At 33.8% G+C, this 19819-nt stretch overlaps 1 protein-coding gene across 2 annotated transcripts; it reads right to left on the bottom strand.

The window, feature by feature from the left end:
* Positions 1–2594: 2594 nt before the first annotated feature.
* Positions 2595–16311, bottom strand: LOC108335762 (receptor-like protein 4). Of its 2 annotated transcripts, none has more exons than XM_017571898.2 (9): positions 15894–16311; positions 14746–15810; positions 14056–14206; positions 13392–13455; positions 8284–8375; positions 6842–6913; positions 5755–5832; positions 4920–5125; positions 2595–3127 (listed from the first exon to the last, which is right to left on the bottom strand). In XM_017571898.2, exons 1-9 carry the CDS (start codon positions 15982–15984, stop codon positions 3021–3023), a joined length of 1926 nt encoding a protein of 641 aa, XP_017427387.1. In that variant the 5' UTR covers positions 15985–16311; the 3' UTR covers positions 2595–3020. The 2 variants fall into 2 exon arrangements, with proteins under 2 accessions (XP_017427387.1, XP_017427388.1); XM_017571899.2 differs by having other exon boundaries at positions 8284–8352; positions 13384–13455; positions 15894–16310.
* Between the last annotated feature and the right edge of the window lie 3508 nt (positions 16312–19819).

Here is a 19819-nt window from a genome sequence, read left to right as displayed (position 1 = left end):
AATATTTTTGACTTATATCTTCCATATTACTTTTATTAACACTATTTTTTTTTCAAATTTGCAGGTAATATGATATGAAGGAACCGAGAGTCACGATGGAATTATTCTACTTAATGAAAGTTTTTAATAAATGTTAGGATTTCATTATCCAATAGCTATGATAGGTTTTCTGGCCTGAATAATATTGTGAACATGTATGGTTCATGGTTGAAATATATACAAGTGAATTAATGCAATAAAGGTGTCTCTATTTTTCTTTTTGTGAACATTCACTACAAAATATACACACTACAAAAAATAGGATTTTTTTTGACCAAAATTTGGTCATAAATATAAATTGTCACAATTTATATTTTATTTGAGAGTAATTTTTTATTTGTCACAAATAATATTCACAATAGTAAAAAAATTAAAAATTATCCTCAATAATTATATTTAAAAAAATAAAAGTATGTGCCATAAATATTTACTGAAAAAACGTCATATAAATAAAATTATTTATTTTATGATAAGAATATAATTAATACAAAATTTTATTAAATAGTTATAAATTAATGTTTATTTATTATTAAATTATGAATTATTACAAAGTCAAACTATTTTTTTTCAATATTAATGTGTCATAAATTCCTTATTATATATTAAATAAAAAAATCTACACATACATATCTATATATTAGTGGAAGTCAATTTATTTTTTTTGGTGAAAATTTAATTAGCAGACTATTCATATATTCGATTGGAAGTTTGTAGTCAGAATAATTTTTAACATAAGATTTTTGTACTTTTGGTTGTTGATTACTTTTTTTTAGTTACTTAATTGGGTTGATTTTTCTTATTGATTTCTTGATTCAATTATCTTTAATTTGATTATAAAAATAAAATTTTTAATGTAACATATCATTTTTAATAGTTACTAAAATGAAGCATCACATAATCAATAACAAAAAAACAAATAATCTAACATTTATAGAAGTAACTATTACAATTATCCAAAATATAACCATAATAAAAGAAACATTTACAATAGTTCAATACAAAACAATAAACTATAACTATAACAAAGAAAGTTAATGAGTATATATTTATGTTCTCATTTTATATTTAATTTCAGTGGAAGTTTTTGTGCTTAAAATATTAATTTATATAGATTTTTTAAGTTTGTGAAATAAAATGTCGGGATTGTTAGTTCGATACATTATTTTTGGATATTTTAATGTTTGTTGATTCAATTTAAGTTAATTTTCAATTCATTTAAAGATGTTAAGGTCTTGTTGTGTCCATCTTAAAATTACATTTAATTTTTAAACATTTATTTATTTTCCTAAAAATTAAATAAAGATGTGTTAAATACTATTTTTAGTTACTTATTTATTAGAAATTGAAAAATATTTTAAAAATTATTTATCTGGATCCAAAAATAATTGACGTTACTTCCTCATGTTTATATTCACAATAGAAAATAAGAATTAGGTAGTAGTTTATAAAATTAGTACTCAGAATTGATACTTTAGTTTTAAAGTTTTAAAATTAGTAGTCCGCGGATAGTTACTACCCGTCGCGGATATCACTCATTCTTGATTGTTCAATATTCTTTCACCCACTCCTGGTTTCCACTAGACAATCCCTGTATCAACTTGATATGCTGCCTAGCTAGCGTTTAACTCAATTGAGTTAATCAACAAGTGTTTGAATTCTCTTTAGAATGTGCAGTCAATCAGATTGCTTACAAGTCCTAAAGATAGCTCCCACAGAGAGGATGCGTTTACAATATAACTCAATCTAGTAGACCTTGTAGGTTTTTCACCCCTCTTACAAAAGTAAGCTTCTGACTCTATATAGGTCGGAGTGTATCTTAAAAAATTTTGTTCTTACACGAGGATGATTTTTTTTATGTTATTTGTGTGTCTATCCTCTTAATCTTCTCATCTAGTGATCTTCTATTTATAGGCTTCGTGAGAAAATATCTATTAGATGATGATTGTCTTTGATCTTCAAATCTTCATAGCTTTTTTCATAGGTAGTGACCATAAGTTCAAGTCTACTTGTTAAAGCAGACATGTTCTTTTAATACATTATCAAAAGTAGATTGTACTAACTTTACAATGCAACTTTTGGTCATGAGAACATTTCGTGAATATCTTTTTTGTCTTTAACATCCACTTATGATATCGCCACATGTCCAAAAACTCACCCTCCAAATTCCAATAAAAACAATAACAACAACAATAATATAATAGTAATAATAAAAAATAATATTCATTTTTATCTTTTATGAATATTCTAAAATGTAATCACTTTTTTTCTCGAGTTAAATATATAATTTCATCCTATTTCTTGTATTCTATTTTCTTATCTTTGTTTTTCTCCATTTCCTTCTTTTCTATCAAACATCTGATATCATAGAAAGAAATTTATATAGGATTTTAGTGCAGTCCATCCCTAAATTACAAACCTCTGAATTAAAGCAGCGATTCCCAGAAGGTCTTAGAATCATACTACAGAACGTGGAACAAAAAATAGAAAGCATTACCGCGCGCGACTAAGAAATTTAGTTTTGGGTATTAGCTAAATAAAATCTTTGAAATGCAATGTACAGTAAAATCATTCACTTATCTTTGCTGCATTGATCGGTATACAAGAATCAACCAGAGTCAATGTGCCAAGAAAAAATCAACACTAACTTGTGGCTCAAATTTCATACATTAATGGGTTGTACCTATCACATTCAGCAAAAGCCGCGGGCTACGTATTGACACTACAGGGTATATATTTCTTTTATGGGTCAAGAAACAATGTGACAGAGGGAGCATGCATTGTACAATAAGTAGCTTCCAGAAACCTTGAAGAGACAAAGAAAGTTGTACGAGAAAAGCCATTTCTTCCCTAAAGCCGCAATGTTGTTCACATCATGGCAAGGCATAATGCTGCAACACATTCAAACCCTTTCTGAAGCTGTGTCTTTGTATGTTTGGCCGAAAGCTACGACAATCAAGATTCCATTTCCATTAAGATAAATGTTATTGTGTTGTAAAATGTGAAGGTGGTCCCTTGGCGTGTTGACTCTCCATCTCAAGAACCATCAAGGATTTCTGCCTCTGATATCGGTTTCTCTTGGCTGCTAATGCTGCAAGAGAAACCACAAAATAGTAAGCAGTTAGCAGAGGATTTCAGCATCAAACATATTCGAGATTATTTTAACGCAACATTTCTAGTCATTTAAAGGAATTTAAACGATTCCTTACTGAACATTTTAGATTTAAAGACAGGATGTGTCTATTAACGCTCCTAAAGGTTTATTGTCACTTCTATTTAAGTAGTTCCTGTCTAGAATATAAATATCCCTTTCATCTTTATTAATTAAATTAATTATAAAGGCAATTTAGATAAAAATTTCCAGAAGAGAACTGACGATAGAGCCATAGACATATGAGAATAGAAATATGGACAAGGCCACTGTAAAAGATGGACTTAAATCCCTTCTCCTTAAGTTGATTATTCGCTCCCAACATAAGCAAAGTTAAAAGATGGAACATATGGGCAAAAAAACTAAAACGACTAGAAACCAGAAGAATAGCTAGTAAAGCCGTCCAACCTGTTGAAAGTAGTAGACATTTCTAATGATTTGACAGTGAATCTCAGAGCACGTTTTGTTGGCAAGTAGTGAAATCTGTTTACGTGATTTGAGTTGTTTACATATTTAACACATTTTCATTTCAATGTAATACATAAATCCTTTTCCAAGAGATCTTTTAAAATACTAATATATTGATAACTGCATTTCAATGATCTTCACACAGGAAATTAAGAAATTGGCTTTGGCTTACCATACTAACAGAAAGAAAATGTTAGAACAAGTAACTGCAACATAATCAAACTTTCCAACTAGTCCTCTATACTGTTTGGGGTCTAACATAGGCTCTCCTGTTATGAATGTGTCAATGGATTTTGAATTCATCAACCTAGTTTCTTTCAAAATATCTAGTGCATACTCTCTTAGAGATTTAATAATACCATCATTAGATTGTGTCACCTCAATACCTAAGAAATATCTGAGTTTGTCAAGTTCTTTGGTTTGAGAATGATTGCAAAGATGTTGTTTCATGTGAGAGATGTCATGATTGCCATTACTTGTAAGAACAACGTCATCAACATATACTATCTATCAAGTAGATACATCCAACACTTGAGTAACGATAAAAGACTAAATGATTTACCTCACACCAAGTCATACCAAATTGTTGAACAACTTACTCAATTTTCCAAACCAAACCCTAGGACACTATTTTAGGCTATATAAGGATTTGCGAAAACGACATACCACCCTAGAAAACTCCTCCTCAGCAACAAATCTTGGAAATTACTCTATATAAATATCTTCTTACAAATCTATGTTCACAAATGCATTTTTCACATCTAATTGATAAAGAGGCCATTGTTGAAGAACCACCACATCTATAAATAAACGAACAGTTGCCATCTTACTACAGGTTTGTTTGTATCTTTAGTAGATTTTAATATGGTCCCCCTACTTTTCTATATTTCTTTTCTTTACTTTTATGCTATTTAGGTATACCACAAATGATTAATATTATACAATGTCAACATAGTTGGGTTCATACGTAATATGGTGACGCTTTTTGCATACTCTAATTTTGACTAAAACAATCCTACTTTCTTAATAGGATTTAACTTTGCTTGCTGACTATATAAGTAGTTTTACCTTTTAACTATCAATGAATTAATTCTGCCATCATTCCAAAAATAGTTAAAATTTTCAATGTTTGTGATAAAAGCCTCAGTAAATACAGAAAAATTATGTTGTGTAACATAATATAGAAGAAACCACATCTGTAGAGTAATCACTGCCGTACTAGTTGGCTTCAAACTGAAGAAAATAAAAATGAAATCATACTTACATGTTAATTCATGAGGTAGAGCAAAGTCATAGTCATTCCTTCTCCTCCTGATGAAAATATAGGCCAGCAGCAGTATCGCACAGAAAACAAAAGAACAGGACACGCCTATTGCAATTTTACCCGGAGTAGATAATTTTCCGTTTTCCCAAAACATAGGACAAGCTGGCAGAGATGGTACACCACACAAACCTTTGTTTCCAGAGAGACTGAGGAAAAACAAATCAAATTGAAGGTGTCAGAAATTATTTACGACTGAATTACATAACTACAATTTAATTCAGCTTTAATAAGTGGACAATGGAACACAATCTTTTGGTGATATACTACATTAGTACCTATTAAATCCCAAGAAACTTAGGCAACAACTAATGCTGACAAATTACCCAGTAGAAAAAAAAAATCTTAGCAGGAGCATCCATGTATAAATTGGCTTCATATATGTACTTTCACTATTCGGTAAAACAAAATCATTGACAACTCGTCCTTTAAAGATTGAAGGTAAAACACAGTTAAGGATTTCAGAGATCATTAAAATTACTTCAGCTTACATAAAAAACTCAATTTAGATATCCTTATTGTAAAATACAAGCAGAACAAATGAAAGTAACAGAGCAGGAAACTTTACATAAAGATCTGTCATCAGTTAATTTTGGTATTAAATGCAGATGATAGACGACATGATACGCCTATATGGATGTGATTTTGCGAGCAGCTTATTTTAAATAAGTAAACACACAAACATGACGTTATAGATAATCAAGTATGGAAGTTATTTCAATCTGAACACATTATCCAGAAGATTAAAGAATAAAAGTATTGGATTAAATTGACATACTCTATAGCTCCACCATGCACACCAATCGAATAAAGTTGTTCTGGTACTTGTCCTTCCAATAAGTTACCATTCAATAGCCTGACAGTTACTCAAAAGAATGGATTAGAAAAATGAATCAAGTAAGAAAAAATTGCCAGTTGGGTAGAAGGGACAACTGCTTAAGACTCACTAGAGGTCAAGTGTTATCTACCATTTCTTTTCTACAATGCGAAACCACTTAACAGAGAAGAAAAATAGTATCTTCAATGAAAAATAATAAGATGCGCATAACTTTTTCTCTTACAAAAAGTAATCAAGCCTGATGTATTTGTGTTGGGATCAAAAGAGAAGGATACTAAATGTCCACACAAGAAGAGGACAGTTAGTTAGGCAGTTAGAAACTGAAGGGAATTAAGATATACTAAGAATGAAACATTAATCGTAGACGATTATGTCCACTCAATCATATTAACTGAGTTCTTGGTAATAGAAGACTAGAAGGGAACAATTTCTGATAGGATATGTAATGTATTAGACAGTTTGGCAAAAATAAAAAGGGGCATTTTGACAAAAATAACACATAGAAGTTAGAAGTAAGGAGAGAGGTGGTTGGACAGTTAAGAGGGGTTAACTGTAGCAGTTAGGAGACGGTTATGATGCCTAAGATGGGTTATCTTTTAAGAGGGGAAACTTGTCTGAAAAAGGGGGTTGAGTAGTTTATTCAGAACCTGTGTTGAAGGGAATTTCTTCCCCTTGGAAGCTGTTGGATGTTTTCTGTATTATGTTTTCTTTAATTAAAGTATTATCTTACGTTTACGTTGTGCAATAAGATTTGAGTGCTTATTTCTTTATTGAATCTGAAAGTCCAGTTTCTTGTTCCCAAGAAACCTAACAATTTACAAAGCGTGCTCTAAATAATGAAAGATCTCTCTCTCTCTTGAATTTGGAGACTTCACTAGAGTTTGTTAAGAAAGTTGCTGTGATACACACGACACAACACATGACGAGCATGTATCAATAACCTTATTTCTTTGAGGAAGTATTTATGTTTATGATTTCAGTCAACAATATTTTATCCTTGTGTGTCCTGAAGGCAGTAGATACTTACACGAGCTGTAGACTTGAAGAGGCTCCTATACTATCAGGTATTGAGCCCGTTAACTGATTGTTTGACAAGTCCCTATAGTATTTTTCGAAAGAAAAAAAAACAATGAATGTATTAGATAAACAAACATTACATATTTTTAAATAGATAAACATGTGAATCAAAAACACACTTCTTTCAACAAAAAAATTGTACACCATTAATTGCTCCTGGATTTACGAAGTCGTTTTTCCTTTCAATTCCATAAATTTCTCTAAGTCCATCATTTGAGAAAATTTTGATTTCGGCTCTTCAATTTTAAAATTCATCTTTTCTTTAATATGAAAAAAAGCTTATTTTAGTACCTATGTCCAAACATTGTGAGAATGAATACTTCTTCAAAAGGAAAAGTAATAAGGTGTTTGATAATAAGAATAAAAGATTGAAATAGGTTACCTTGAAACAACTTGTAATTTTCAGCATATACGCAAGAGTTTTAATAATAGTTGCGACAAAGTCACTAATAAGACACCTTTTTTCCAATTACAGGGACTAAGAAAGAAATTTTAAATTTAGGGGACAAAAACATACTCAAATTTTGAGATACTAAAAAGATATGCAAGTCAAAATCTTATTACTTAAAAACACATTCAAGAAACAAATAATGCCCTTTTTCTCTCCTACACAGATCCTCAAACATGCTACTCTCCTTTCATCAAATAATCTTACTCTTGAATCTTATTTATGAAATGAAATAAAAAAAGACAATACTCACTTCTATTTTCTATTACTGGAAGCACCACATATTTCCACTTTACATTTCTATAAAAAAATATTTTGTTCCACTTTTCCTACTTCCAGAAAAATACTCTTAAGTACATTCAAGAAACAAATAATCCCGTCTCTCTCCTACGCATAGATCATCTCTCCTTTTATCAAGTAATCTTAATATTGAATCCTATTTATGAAGTGAAATAGAAATAAAAGAAATAAAAAAATCCCACTTCTATTTTCTATTACTATAACCATCATATATTATATAAATTTCTCTTATACATTTCCATGAATGTTTTTTTCTCTACTTTTCTTACTTTCAGAAAAATACTCTGAAGTACACATTTTTCAAATCAAATATATTTTTTAATTTGTCCAAAGATCATTAAATAATTGCATTGAATTACTTTTTCATAATTAATAATAAGAATACACGTGAAAGTTTCTCTTTACATACACTAATTGCTGAAAAATATCATATGAATCGACATGAAAAGAAAATATTTTAAATGCAAAAACGTGATTAAATAACTTTATTTCTTGTATTTCAATAATATATATCTTATAGAAGTATTAAATCATTATTTCTATTATTTCAGTAATATGTTATATCTTATAGAAATAATAGAAATGTAAATGGGAACTTTAAAGTATTATGCATCACTTGTACAAAACAAAAACTCAAAGCTTACAGGTGTATCAGGGATTTTTGACCTAGTCCAGAAGGTATTTCACCCGTCAACAAATTAGAACTCAAATTCCTGTAAAATTGAAGAGATGTTACCTGATGATTGAAACAAACAAAAACATGACTAAATTTTTCTAGGAAAACGCATACTAAAAACATAAACTTAATTAAATCCAATCTACTACAAAAGTATATGAGCAGATCCAAATGCAAAATTTCTAGCCAAGATGATGCTTGTACAACAAGGCTAGCCCAAAACTATCAAAGGAATTTATTGGAGGTTAAGAACAGCAAAAATTAAGAATAGTTTCCATTTTATCATTATTGCATCAACCTAATGTGTCATATCATAATATAAAGACTGAAGCCACGCAAAGAAAACAAGTTTAGTTGAAAGCACTAAAGCTGATCATATTTGAAAAAATATATTAATTCATACAGTCAAAGTGATGGTTGTCAAACTAGCAAGTGAACCTCATAAATATTGTACCCATTTACAAATTTAGGTAGCCAAATAGATTGCACTCACTGTTAAAGTTCTTTCTTGGCAGAATCTGTCATAGTATCGTACCCGTTTACAACTTCAGGTACCCATTTGCTTATTCTAGTAGCAAGTCAAGAAATAGAACTCCAACAACTCCATGTGAAGACAGCCTTCCTCCATGGCCAACTGGAGGAAGGCATTCTAATGTGTTAGCCAAAGGGTTTCGAGGAAGCAGGTTAGGAGGAGTAGGTGTGTAAACTGAAGAGGTTTCTGTATTGGCTGAAATAATCTCCTAGACATTTCCTAGACAATGGTATTAGAACCTTGATGTGCTCTTCTCTCAAGGGCACAATGAAAGTCCTTATAATCCATATGTCAATTATAGAAGGTGAAGAATGGTGAGTTTGTCTACCTGTTGTATGTAGACAGCATATTGATAGCATTTCGTGAAAAGGATGAGATCAAAAGGTTGAAATCACTAATTGGTAGTGAATCTGAAATGAAAGATATGGACACAATTGTGAAGATTTTAAGATGGTTATCAAGAGGATTGAGCCCAAAAGAAGTACTTTATGTGTCAAAGGCAGTACATTCAAGAGTTGCTCAGACATTATAGAATGGAAGGTGTTAAAGTCATAAGAAAATAATTCGCACACATGGCATACATCTTTCTGAACTCAATTGTACTCAATAATGAGGACAAGCAATACATGTCATGTGTTTTTTATAATACTGAAGTGGGAAGTTCGACGTATGTGATAATATACACTAAACCAAACCTTATTCAAGCATCTAGTGTGGTAAGTAGACCTGAGCACCCAAAGGAAAAAGCATTGGCAATCTATGAAGTGGATTATAAGATACTTGAAGGGAACTGAGGACATTGAAATTATCTTTAAGGGTGGTTCACAATGTACTGTAGCAAGATTCTCAAGTATGACTATACAATAGACTTGGATGCCAGTCAGTCACGGACTACACATTCAATATTGGCAATCGTTAGTTAGTTGGAAAACTACTTTCCAACATGCCTTGTCTATCATTAAAGCAAAGTGTATTGCATTAGCAAAAGTTACTAAGGATGACATTTGGTTGAAGGATCTAATGGATGTTTTGAGTGCAATTTGTTTGGCCAAGGATCCTATTCAGCACGCTAGGACAAAGCATACCAACGCCAAATATCACTTCTTTAATATTCACAAGAGAATTGAAGTGAAAAAGATCGTTACCAAGGAGAATCCAGCAAATGTCTTCATGAAGCCAATTCTCAAGAGCAAGTACATGCATTATTTGCATTTGTTGAACATGGATTGCTAGTAGTAATTCTAGGTGAAAGTTGTGATAGTCCAAGGTGGAGTTTGTAGATTTTAGTGTACTGAACTCTACCTATTGCAGACATTCACGAGTAGAGTTTGTAGATTTGGGTGTTGTAGGGTATACCTTTTCCTTGTAATGTGCTCCTTTCTCTTTCATGTATTTGCATATGTGTGTGTATGTGTGTGTATATATATATATATATATATATATATATATATATATATATATATATATATATATATATATATATATATATATATATATATATATATATATATATATATATTTACAATAAAGAAGTACAGTAACTAACTATTTTTTATCATTAAAATTCAAGTTGCTATCAAAAACCCTATCGCTAGGTCATCATTGTTTCTTGTCTTTGGCAACCATATGTCGTTTTTTCTGACAGTCAAATCTAGGAGTGCATTGAGAAGTGTGACCCAACCCTAGTGATCAAGTGACCAAAAGCTATGTGAGGCACCACCACACGCCAATCTCCATTAGCCCTCATCATATACGTGTCCCATGTGTCACCTTCCCAATGTCAGAATATCACCAGACCACCATCATTTGTCTTGCTAATGTCTTTTAAACACATTTCAGCCTTTGACTTCTTGGTTCAACACACTTGGGTAGCTGGTCAAGGCTCTCTTTCCTCAAGCTTAGCGTTTTAACCCTCTCCACACAAATCTCTTTGCGGTTCTTTGTCATTTCAATGGATTTTACTATCTCTACTACCTTTTTAATGCTACTCCTACTACCATGAAAAAACTCAATTGGAAGAACCATTTACTTAGACCATGATTGTGGAGTTGTGGTTCCTTGGTCAGGGATACCATGATCATTTGGTAAAGGATACCATGTTCCAAATGAAGATATGCCTTTGTGGCATAAATTAGACTTCCAATTATGTTGTTTTATGGCAGTTAGTTTAACAGGATGTATATTGACAAGATTAACAGTGTTGGCAAATTGCAAGTCTATTGATAGTCTCATGGATCCAAATCAACAGTTGACAATGGACCAAGGTCAAACTTTTTCAGATCCAGAAAGATAAATGAGGTTGAAGGGAAAACTCATTCATCTCAATATTACAGGACCTGATATTTAAGGTTGATGAGAAAACTCATTCATCTCAGTATTACAAGGCCTAATATTTCTTAGGTTGTGGGAGTTGTTAGTCTATTCATGCAAAATCCTCATATTGATCCAGGTTGTAATTCACATACACAAAAGGTTCTAGGACAAGGATTAAGGACAAAGGACATACTTAAATTATGGGATGCTATCATGCATATTTGGTTGGTTGTCCCACGAACAGAAGATCCACCACAAGATATTGTATATTCATTGGAGGGAATGTTGTCTCCTGCAAACATAAGTGTTCCTGTCTAAGCTTAAATGGAACTTAGACCGGAGACACTCAAGTTAGAGTTGATTCTCTCTCTCCCTCCGATGTCTGATCTACCCCAGAGGAGAAACCATCCCCCCATTTATAAAAGGTCTACATCCTCCTTCTTCGTATTATAACTGAAGTTATCTAACCCATGATCAGCCACTACAGTAACCACCTCCACTCTATGCATCATGCATATAGGAGGTAGTGACGTTAGTGGGTCAATTCCGAGTTAATGCGGTCATCTTGGCACCTAGACGATTTAAATGATACCATGGGCCCAAAGAGTAGCAAATGTCTACCTGGGCTCGAGATGCGCTCTAGGCATAAAGTTGCATGAGCAATGCAAGTGAATGGCCTAAGAGGACAGTAAATGGTACAGTACTTCTGGCTTGGGCCTGAGGTATAGACCATTAGTACCCTAGGCTTAAAGTTGCATGAGCAATGCAAGTAAAGAGCCTAAAAGGATAGTAAATGGTACAGTCCACTCCAGCTTGGGCCTGAGGTACAGACCACTAGCCCCTAGGCTAAAGGTTGCATGGCTATGCAAGTGAAGAGCCTAAGAGGACATAAATGGTACAGTACACTCCAGCTTGGGCCCGAGATACAGACCAATAAGAAATAAAGTGTTGTTGTTCAGGGCACATGCTGAATATAGATCTATGGCTCTAGGGATTAACAACTACTTCAAGGATGAAATTTTGTGAAGTTAAGCAGAAGTTGTATTTTGATAACTAGGTAGTCATCCCTATTGCTTCCAATCTCGAGTTTCACGAAAGGAGAAGTTGTTGTCCAAGTAACTATGTACTGGATTTTATCTAATAATTTGTTATTTACATTTCATATATTATTCCTAGCCTGTTTTGGTCCCAAACCAGTACATAAGTGCTTTAGTGACGGCTAAAAAAGTGACTTATGAGAATCAAATTTTATTTCTGCACTCAATTTGCCTAAAACCATGTTTAAGTTGTCCCCTTCAGCACATCATTCAGTTTCAAGAAAAAACACATGGAAACCTCACAGTTATGCCACAGCTAGCTACCAATAAAACTCAGCAGATCTTTCAAGAAACAAGAAATCCATTCTCTGCATATTGTGATACAGTATATCCTGGAAGTGGCTCATCAAGGAATAAAACCCAAATGCACAATCCAATGATTTCCTCAAATCTATTTTATTCTGTGCATTCAAGTTTCAAATACAACCAAGTTTAGTACGTGTTTTATTCCTGCTCAGGTTCCATGTATTCTGTTGTTTCATGTATTGTTTATGCTCAAGTTTTCCGGTATTCTATTGTGTTAATGTGTTTTATGTATTTTCCAAACTGACATTATACTGTGCTTGTTTTACTGGATTGGTGAGTAATTAAAGCACAATTCTGTTTGTTGTTTTTCATTTCCTAAGGATGTCTGAATATGTTTTCTTGTCCCCAATGCAAAATGTCTGATTAAGTTCTATTTGAGTTCTGTTCTTTTGATTTTTGTGATAATGTTTCTATTAATTCTTGTCATTTCATGTTAGAAGGACAGGAGGGGTGCCCGGTGTAAGACGTCAAAGGTGAAAGGATTACGACTAAGGTGTTGTTGATTTTGGAATACTTACTAGAAGAACAACACTTGACACTTCTACAAAAATATTATTTTTGCAGCAGTTAAACTTTTATGACTTTAAGCTGAGTTTTTTGAATCTTTGTAAACAGTAAGTTTACATAGACTCTTGGGTCAACATCCTTGGTTCTGATAGAAAAAACAAATATATGAGCTAAACAAAATATAATGAGAACATAATAATGACTGGAAACTATGCCTATTTTATAACATGACAACCAGGGTACCTCATATCAATTTAACCGCATGATGTGAAAGAAAACTAGTATATATAAACATTTGGCTGCTGATACTTACAGGCTTACCAAATCTGTCAAAAGACTAATCTGGCCACTTATGAACCCTTTCAAGCCTTGACTGCCCAAATCACTGAAATCAAGATTGAAACAAGGATAAAATAAAAAATGTAGGAGAAGAACTAAATCATAAATGATTGAAGAACTATTGTCTGAGCAAAAAACAAGTTGTAACTTCCACCATTTTATTTTTCTTTTTCTAGTTTCAGAGAGCATGAGTTGAACCCATAATACCCTACCTACCAAGCTATTTAGGGTAAAGAGTACTAATAAGCTCCAAAAGGTGATCCGCAGAATAATTAAGAGGAGGGAGAAATACTTTTTTATTGTACAAAAAAGGAATAAGACTTTATTTATTTCTTTTTCCTATTGTTTGGTGAAATATAAGAAGCCTTTTTTTATTTCTTTTTCCTAGTTTGGTGAATTATAAAAAGCTTTCTGATATAATGAATGATATGGCCACAACATATCATGAGCAGTTTAGACTCACCCACCCTCAGTAGTCAGTTCGCTTAGCATATGAAACCTAACCGACCACAAAACTACTAACCTTACGCATAAAGTTTCAAATGTCAATTATTAAGAGACTTTTTTAGTAAGACGTAGCAATAATCTTCTTTCCAAAAACCAATTTGAAGCTCAATAACTTTCGAGAATAGGAAGCAATGCATACATTTGACTTATCACCAAAGCAGTATTATCTTTACTCATACGGCAGGTAACTCCCTCCCAAGCATCCCAATTAGTAGGAGCACAAGGATCACCATTCCAACCCATTCTTTCAGGCACCCGAAGTGAATCTTTCAATGCTTTCATGGCAACCACTGCACCCAAACATAGAAAAAGAAAGAAAAGGTAATTCAGTGACCATAATTCTTTTGTGGCTGCTCTCCAGTCAACAAAATTTTGACCAAGTCCCTCCTTGCACATTGATGTAAATAAAAATCATTACCAAAATAAAAATCCACCAAAATAATCGCCACATAATTTTTATAGAAAAAAATTGCCCACCAACCACCTAAATAATCGGTTAGCATATTTCACAAAATTAGTAAATCATAACACCCCAACTAAATTTCCAATAACACTACCTTATGACATCAATTCCCCACAAAATTATTAGCGAAAACGCGATGGATGAATCCGAAGTCAATTTCCATACGGTCATCAAAGTTTCCCAATTTGCATCCGTGAAAATATGAATTAAAAACAGAAAATCCTCCCCAAATCAAGAAAACAAAACCCGATCCCTTCTATGCATCAAATTTCCAAAATCATACAGAATTTAAATTAACCAAAATCATACTTCTCAATCCCTCAATTCCCGGGAAAAAAAAGTCGAAAAACACACCCGCCCACTCACCTTGTTGAGGAACAGTTGAAGGATCACTAGGCACCAGAGCGTAATTCTCAATCCCACAGATCAAAGGCGCACCCACCACACCCACTAGCTTCACGCTCAAGACGCTGCTACTCAAGTTTTTCACCGTGTGATGCCAAGTAAACGCCGCAAAACCCCCAACTTGCTTGTATATATCAACCCTGGTCAAATTATCACCGTTTATGTACACATCAAACACCCTCCCCCCAACCCTTCTCACCCGGCCTTCAATCTCAGCGAAATGCAGCCAGACCAAGTAATCAAGCTTTGCGTCCACTCTCAACTCGTACTCCAAAACCCCGCCTCTCTCCTCTGCTGTCGTCGCCGTCATCACCGCCGTCTGGTAAAGTTTCTCCGGGAAGTAATTCGGCTTTTCCTCAGCCCCACTTATGCTGTTCCGCGTCGATACGGCTACGATTTTACTCTGGCCTGTTCGGAATACCGAATCGGACTGCCAGGAGCGGCCGAACAGGTCGGAGTCGTTGGAGAAGCCCGGCCCCCACTGGTCGGAGCCGCAGGAGAGTCTCCCGTAGTTGACAAGCACAGTGCCGTTGTCGGCGATTGCGGCGGCGTCGTAGGAGGCCAGATCGGCTGCGAAGAGCTCAATGGAGGAGATCACCGGCGGGTCCGTGGCGAGGCTGTAGAAGCAAATTAGGGCTTCTGAGGAGAGAATTGTAGCGAAGAGGTCGGCGTAGGCGCCATCGCGGGCGAGGGACGGGGGCCACGGGGAGCGCCAGGAGAATACGACAGTGGAGGCGACGGCGACGTCGAAGGAGGGAGGGTGGGACCTGCCGTCGTAGTTGTCGTAGACGACGAATGTGCGGAGGAGGTAGCGGGAGGGAGGGAGGGAAGGGATGGCGTAGCAGTTCTTCTTGCCGGAGGAGATTGGGAAGAAGCGGAGAGTCTTCTCGTGCGCATGGTGGAAGTTAAGCGGCTCCGACACGATCCCGGTGGCGCCACCACTGAAGTACCGGTCCGACAGCCACGTGGTGTTGAACGGATCCGTGGTGTTCGTCGGACTTCCACAGTTGATGTGATACGACAAACCTTTCAATATCAAATATTAAATATATTAAATAAAAGAAATGAACTGTTAAGAGTGCTTTTGTCTGTGTGTGGAAGATGCGTACCATATGGGAATGAAAATGAACGAGGAAGATTGGTGGAAGTGGTGGTGCCCAAGATTGTGCTCAAGAGTGCGAGAGTGAGAAAGAGAGACATTGTGTGTGTCGAATGGGAAAGGAAGAAGACTGCGTAATGATGTAATAATAATGGAGCAATCTAAAGAAATTAGATCGAATGAGAATGAAGATTGTAAGGAAACAAGGTGTTTTGTGTGCCGTGAGTGATAGGGTGTGATAAATTCAGTGGCTAAGTTTTGGACCTTTAATAACTCTTTCTTGCTTTGCTTGTGGTTGAAACAAGGTTGGGACTGAGTGAGCGAGAACTGAGAAAGAATCTAAATTAGAAAATCCTAATTACTGTACAAAAACGGTGGGAGTTTTCGCTATGATTACTCTGTGAGTGAGTGCTGTGACTTATTGGTGAACTTGACGTTGATATGCATAATAAATTGAGCTTTTTGTCCTAGTCTTGCACACGTGACCAAGCAAGCACCGTTGCAACGAGAAATCCATTCGATAGTATTTTTTCCAACACTGGATATTAATGCTTCTTTTAGATTCAAGCGAGGAAAATTGCTGACAAGAAAAGAAAGTTCAGAAAATAAAATCATAAAATATTTAAAAACAACAAAAATAAGAAGTATTTTATGCATGAAGCCTTCTTTTTAGGATTGAAGACTTTTCCCCTTCTTGCATGTAGTTTCTTTAATTCAATAATGTTGTATTCTTCTTTTCTTGTAATTTCAATATTGACTATATAATTATTTCTAATGTTGTTGACTGTATAAGGAATGAAAGACAACCCAATTTTAATCTTAACATAATGCATAATAGAATATAATTAGGAATATTATAAAAAGGGTTCGATGACCCGAGTCCATCCAAAAAAGTTGGGTTGGAACACCATTTTAAAATTATGAGTCTTGTTTGCGTGTTTATATAACACCCAAAATATACCAACAAGTATAATAAATTGTTATTGTATAATAAGGGTCTTCATGGAAGTAGAGGAATGAGCAAGGAGCTCCTTTGGTACACAATCCATATATCCAATCTACTACCATTTGCTCTAGTTATCATGGAGACGTTTATGTATGAGCAATGAGGCCTCAACCTTTGAAAAATATGACGGATTAAGTAACTCGAACAAACATTTGAGGATGTTTATTAACTTGATGGCTTTCTACATGACAAGCAATCTCTTGTGGTGTAAAGCCTTCTTTTTTGTCTTTAAAGGGGAGACATTGGCATGGTTCAAATCCCTACCACCCAATTTCGTAAATAGTTTTTCTACCCTTCGCACCTTGTTTGGTCGATAGTATGTGACCATTCGAACTCAAAACCAGGTCGTTATCACTCTCATCAGCACGAAGCAAGAGAAAGACAAGTCCCTGTGGGCTTTCATGGACCGCTATAATAAAACCAAATGACAAATCAAGGACATGAGCCTGGAGTTTGCCCTGCACCATATCACCATAGCCTTGAGTGCCGAATCATTCGTCAATAGCCTTTGCATGAGGCCAACAAAGACTATGAAAGAGCTGATGGAGCAAAGACTATGGAAGAGCCGATGGAGCGAGCTCCAAAGTTTATGCGAGTTGAAGACATGCGAGAGTACCACAAAAAATAGCAATAGAAGGCCACGAGCACGAGCTATGAGAAGAAGAAGGGAAGAAGTAGGTCACTAGAGGTGATAAGGGGAACAACTTTCGACCGAAGGATCTTCCTCGAGGGTCGAAGTTCACTAATACACACCCTTGAATGCGCCAAGGGCAAGGATTCTGGAGGAGGCGTTGGGTGTTGAGCTTCTCCTGCCCATGAAGAGAAAGTCTACCCTAGGGAATGCGGATAATAAGAAGCATTATCGATATCACCAGAACTTGGGACACACAATGGAGGAGTGCTCAACCCTCCGTGACAAGATAAATGAGTTGATCCGAGTGGGTCATTGATAACATTGCCGTTGACGCGATCAAATTAATACTACTAAAAGCAAGAACTTTGTAGATTAATCATAGTAAATTTAACTAAAGTACATTCTCAATTATATATTGCTATGTCTAATCATGTTTATTCTTTTACCTCTTATATCAATTAAAAACATAATTAATCAAAGTACATTCTTGATTGATTCTTGTTAAAGTTTTCACCTTTAATCAAAGTACATTATTAATTATTGGCAAAAACTCATTCAATCACATGCAAGTTTCTAAATTTAATCACAGTAGATTCTCAATTAAAATTAAAAACCCTTGGACTCATATGATGAGATATTATGTAGATTTAACACCATGTAACTTGCTATAATGTAAAAATCATTACTTTTACTTGATTAAGCAAAAGACCATAAAAATAAACCACAATAAGAATAAAAAGAACAAACAAAATTATTCATCTAACCTTAGAATCTAGTTAAGAAATTACAACATAATTAACCCCAAAGGCTTAACACTCCTTGAAATGTACATGAAAATAGAAAAAAAAAAGTAGAGAATATGAGAGAAGAGAGAGAGGACGAAATTTGAACCCCTAAAGGCTTCCAAGCTCCCCTAATGCGTTTCTCTAAGTCTCTTTATATAAAGATTGGACTGAGTTTTGTTTAGGACTTTTTTGTTATTATAATCTTCTTTTCGATAATGTAATTTGTAAGACCCGAGAAAATGTAGGTGTCAACACCCAATTTCGTCCAGATAAATATAATTTATCACAAAAAAAAAATAATACTAAAAAAAAAAAATCAAAAATAAACCAAAATGAAAAAACTATTTATTTTACTTTTTGCACCCCTAAATTTTCTTTTAAACACTTAATCCAATGGCCCAAAATAATCTCACTTTTTTTACTTCCTCACCACCCATCTTTTCTTATCACACCCCATTCTCCACATCACCATCCACCTCACCCTCCACATCATCTACCTTTTTCATTTACTTTTTCCACATCATTTCCATATTAATTTTATATATCAACTTTTCTAATTATTCCACTTATATTTTTTAATTATATCTTCTCCATCAACATTTTTTATTATCCATTTTTCTCCACCTTATTTTTCCACCCACTTTTTATATTATTTCTTTCACTTATTTTCCACATTAACTTTTACTATTCACTATATTTTATTTTACCTACTTTCTCCACCAACTTTTTATATTATTTCTTTCACTTAATTTTCATACCTAATTTCTCCACCACCTTTTTATATTATTTCTTTCACTTAATTTCCATACCTAATTTCTCCACCAACTTTTTATATTATTTCTTTCACTTATTTTCCACATTAACTTTTACTATTCACTATATTTTATTTTACCTACTTTCTCCACCAACTTTTTATATTATTTCTTTCACTTAATTTCCATACCTAATTTCTCCACCACCTTTTTATATTATTTCTTTCACTTAATTTCATTACCTAATTTCTCCACCAACTTTTTATATTATTTCTTTCACTTATTTTCCACATTAACTTTTACTATTCACTATATTTTATTTCACCTAATTTTTCCACAAACTTTTTATATTATTTCTTTCACTTATTTTCCACATTAACTTTTTCTATTCATCTTTTTTATTATATTTTATTTCATCTAAATTTTCCACCAACTTATTATATTATTTTTATTCATCAACTTTCTTCATCCTTAACTCTATAAATACCTACATTCTCTTCACTTCACAGACACAAAAAGTTACATAATATCCATCTTCTTTCTCTCACACACCAAACCTCTTCATCCTAAAACTCTACTTCATTTTTCTCTCACATTTTACTATCTCTCTATACATATAAAATCTCATACCACATTTCTACTACAAATTCATCTTCTTCACCATCAATCTACCTCTTCTCACAACTTATTACAAGCAAAGTCTTACTTCATCTTTCAAATCTTTAACAAGGTACACATTTTCTTTTCATTCTACTTATA

Source organism: Vigna angularis, chromosome 10 (assembly GCF_016808095.1).
Source record: "Vigna angularis cultivar LongXiaoDou No.4 chromosome 10, ASM1680809v1, whole genome shotgun sequence".
NCBI lineage: Eukaryota > Viridiplantae > Streptophyta > Magnoliopsida > Fabales > Fabaceae > Vigna > Vigna angularis.
This window is presented reverse-complemented; position numbering and strand designations above follow the sequence as displayed.

Excerpts from the sequence above, each read along its gene's own strand:
- LOC108335762 (XM_017571898.2), bottom strand. The coding sequence starts at position 15,984 with ATGTCTCTCTTTCTCACTCTCGCACTCTTGAGCACAATCTTGGGCACC. Across the intron at positions 15,811-15,893 it reads TTCATTTTCATTCCCATATG|GTTTGTCGTATCACATCAAC; the intron begins GTACGCATCTTC and ends TGATATTGAAAG. Across the intron at positions 5,833-6,841 it reads TCTTCAAGTCTACAGCTCGT|GCTATTGAATGGTAACTTAT; the intron begins GTAAGTATCTAC and ends AGTAACTGTCAG.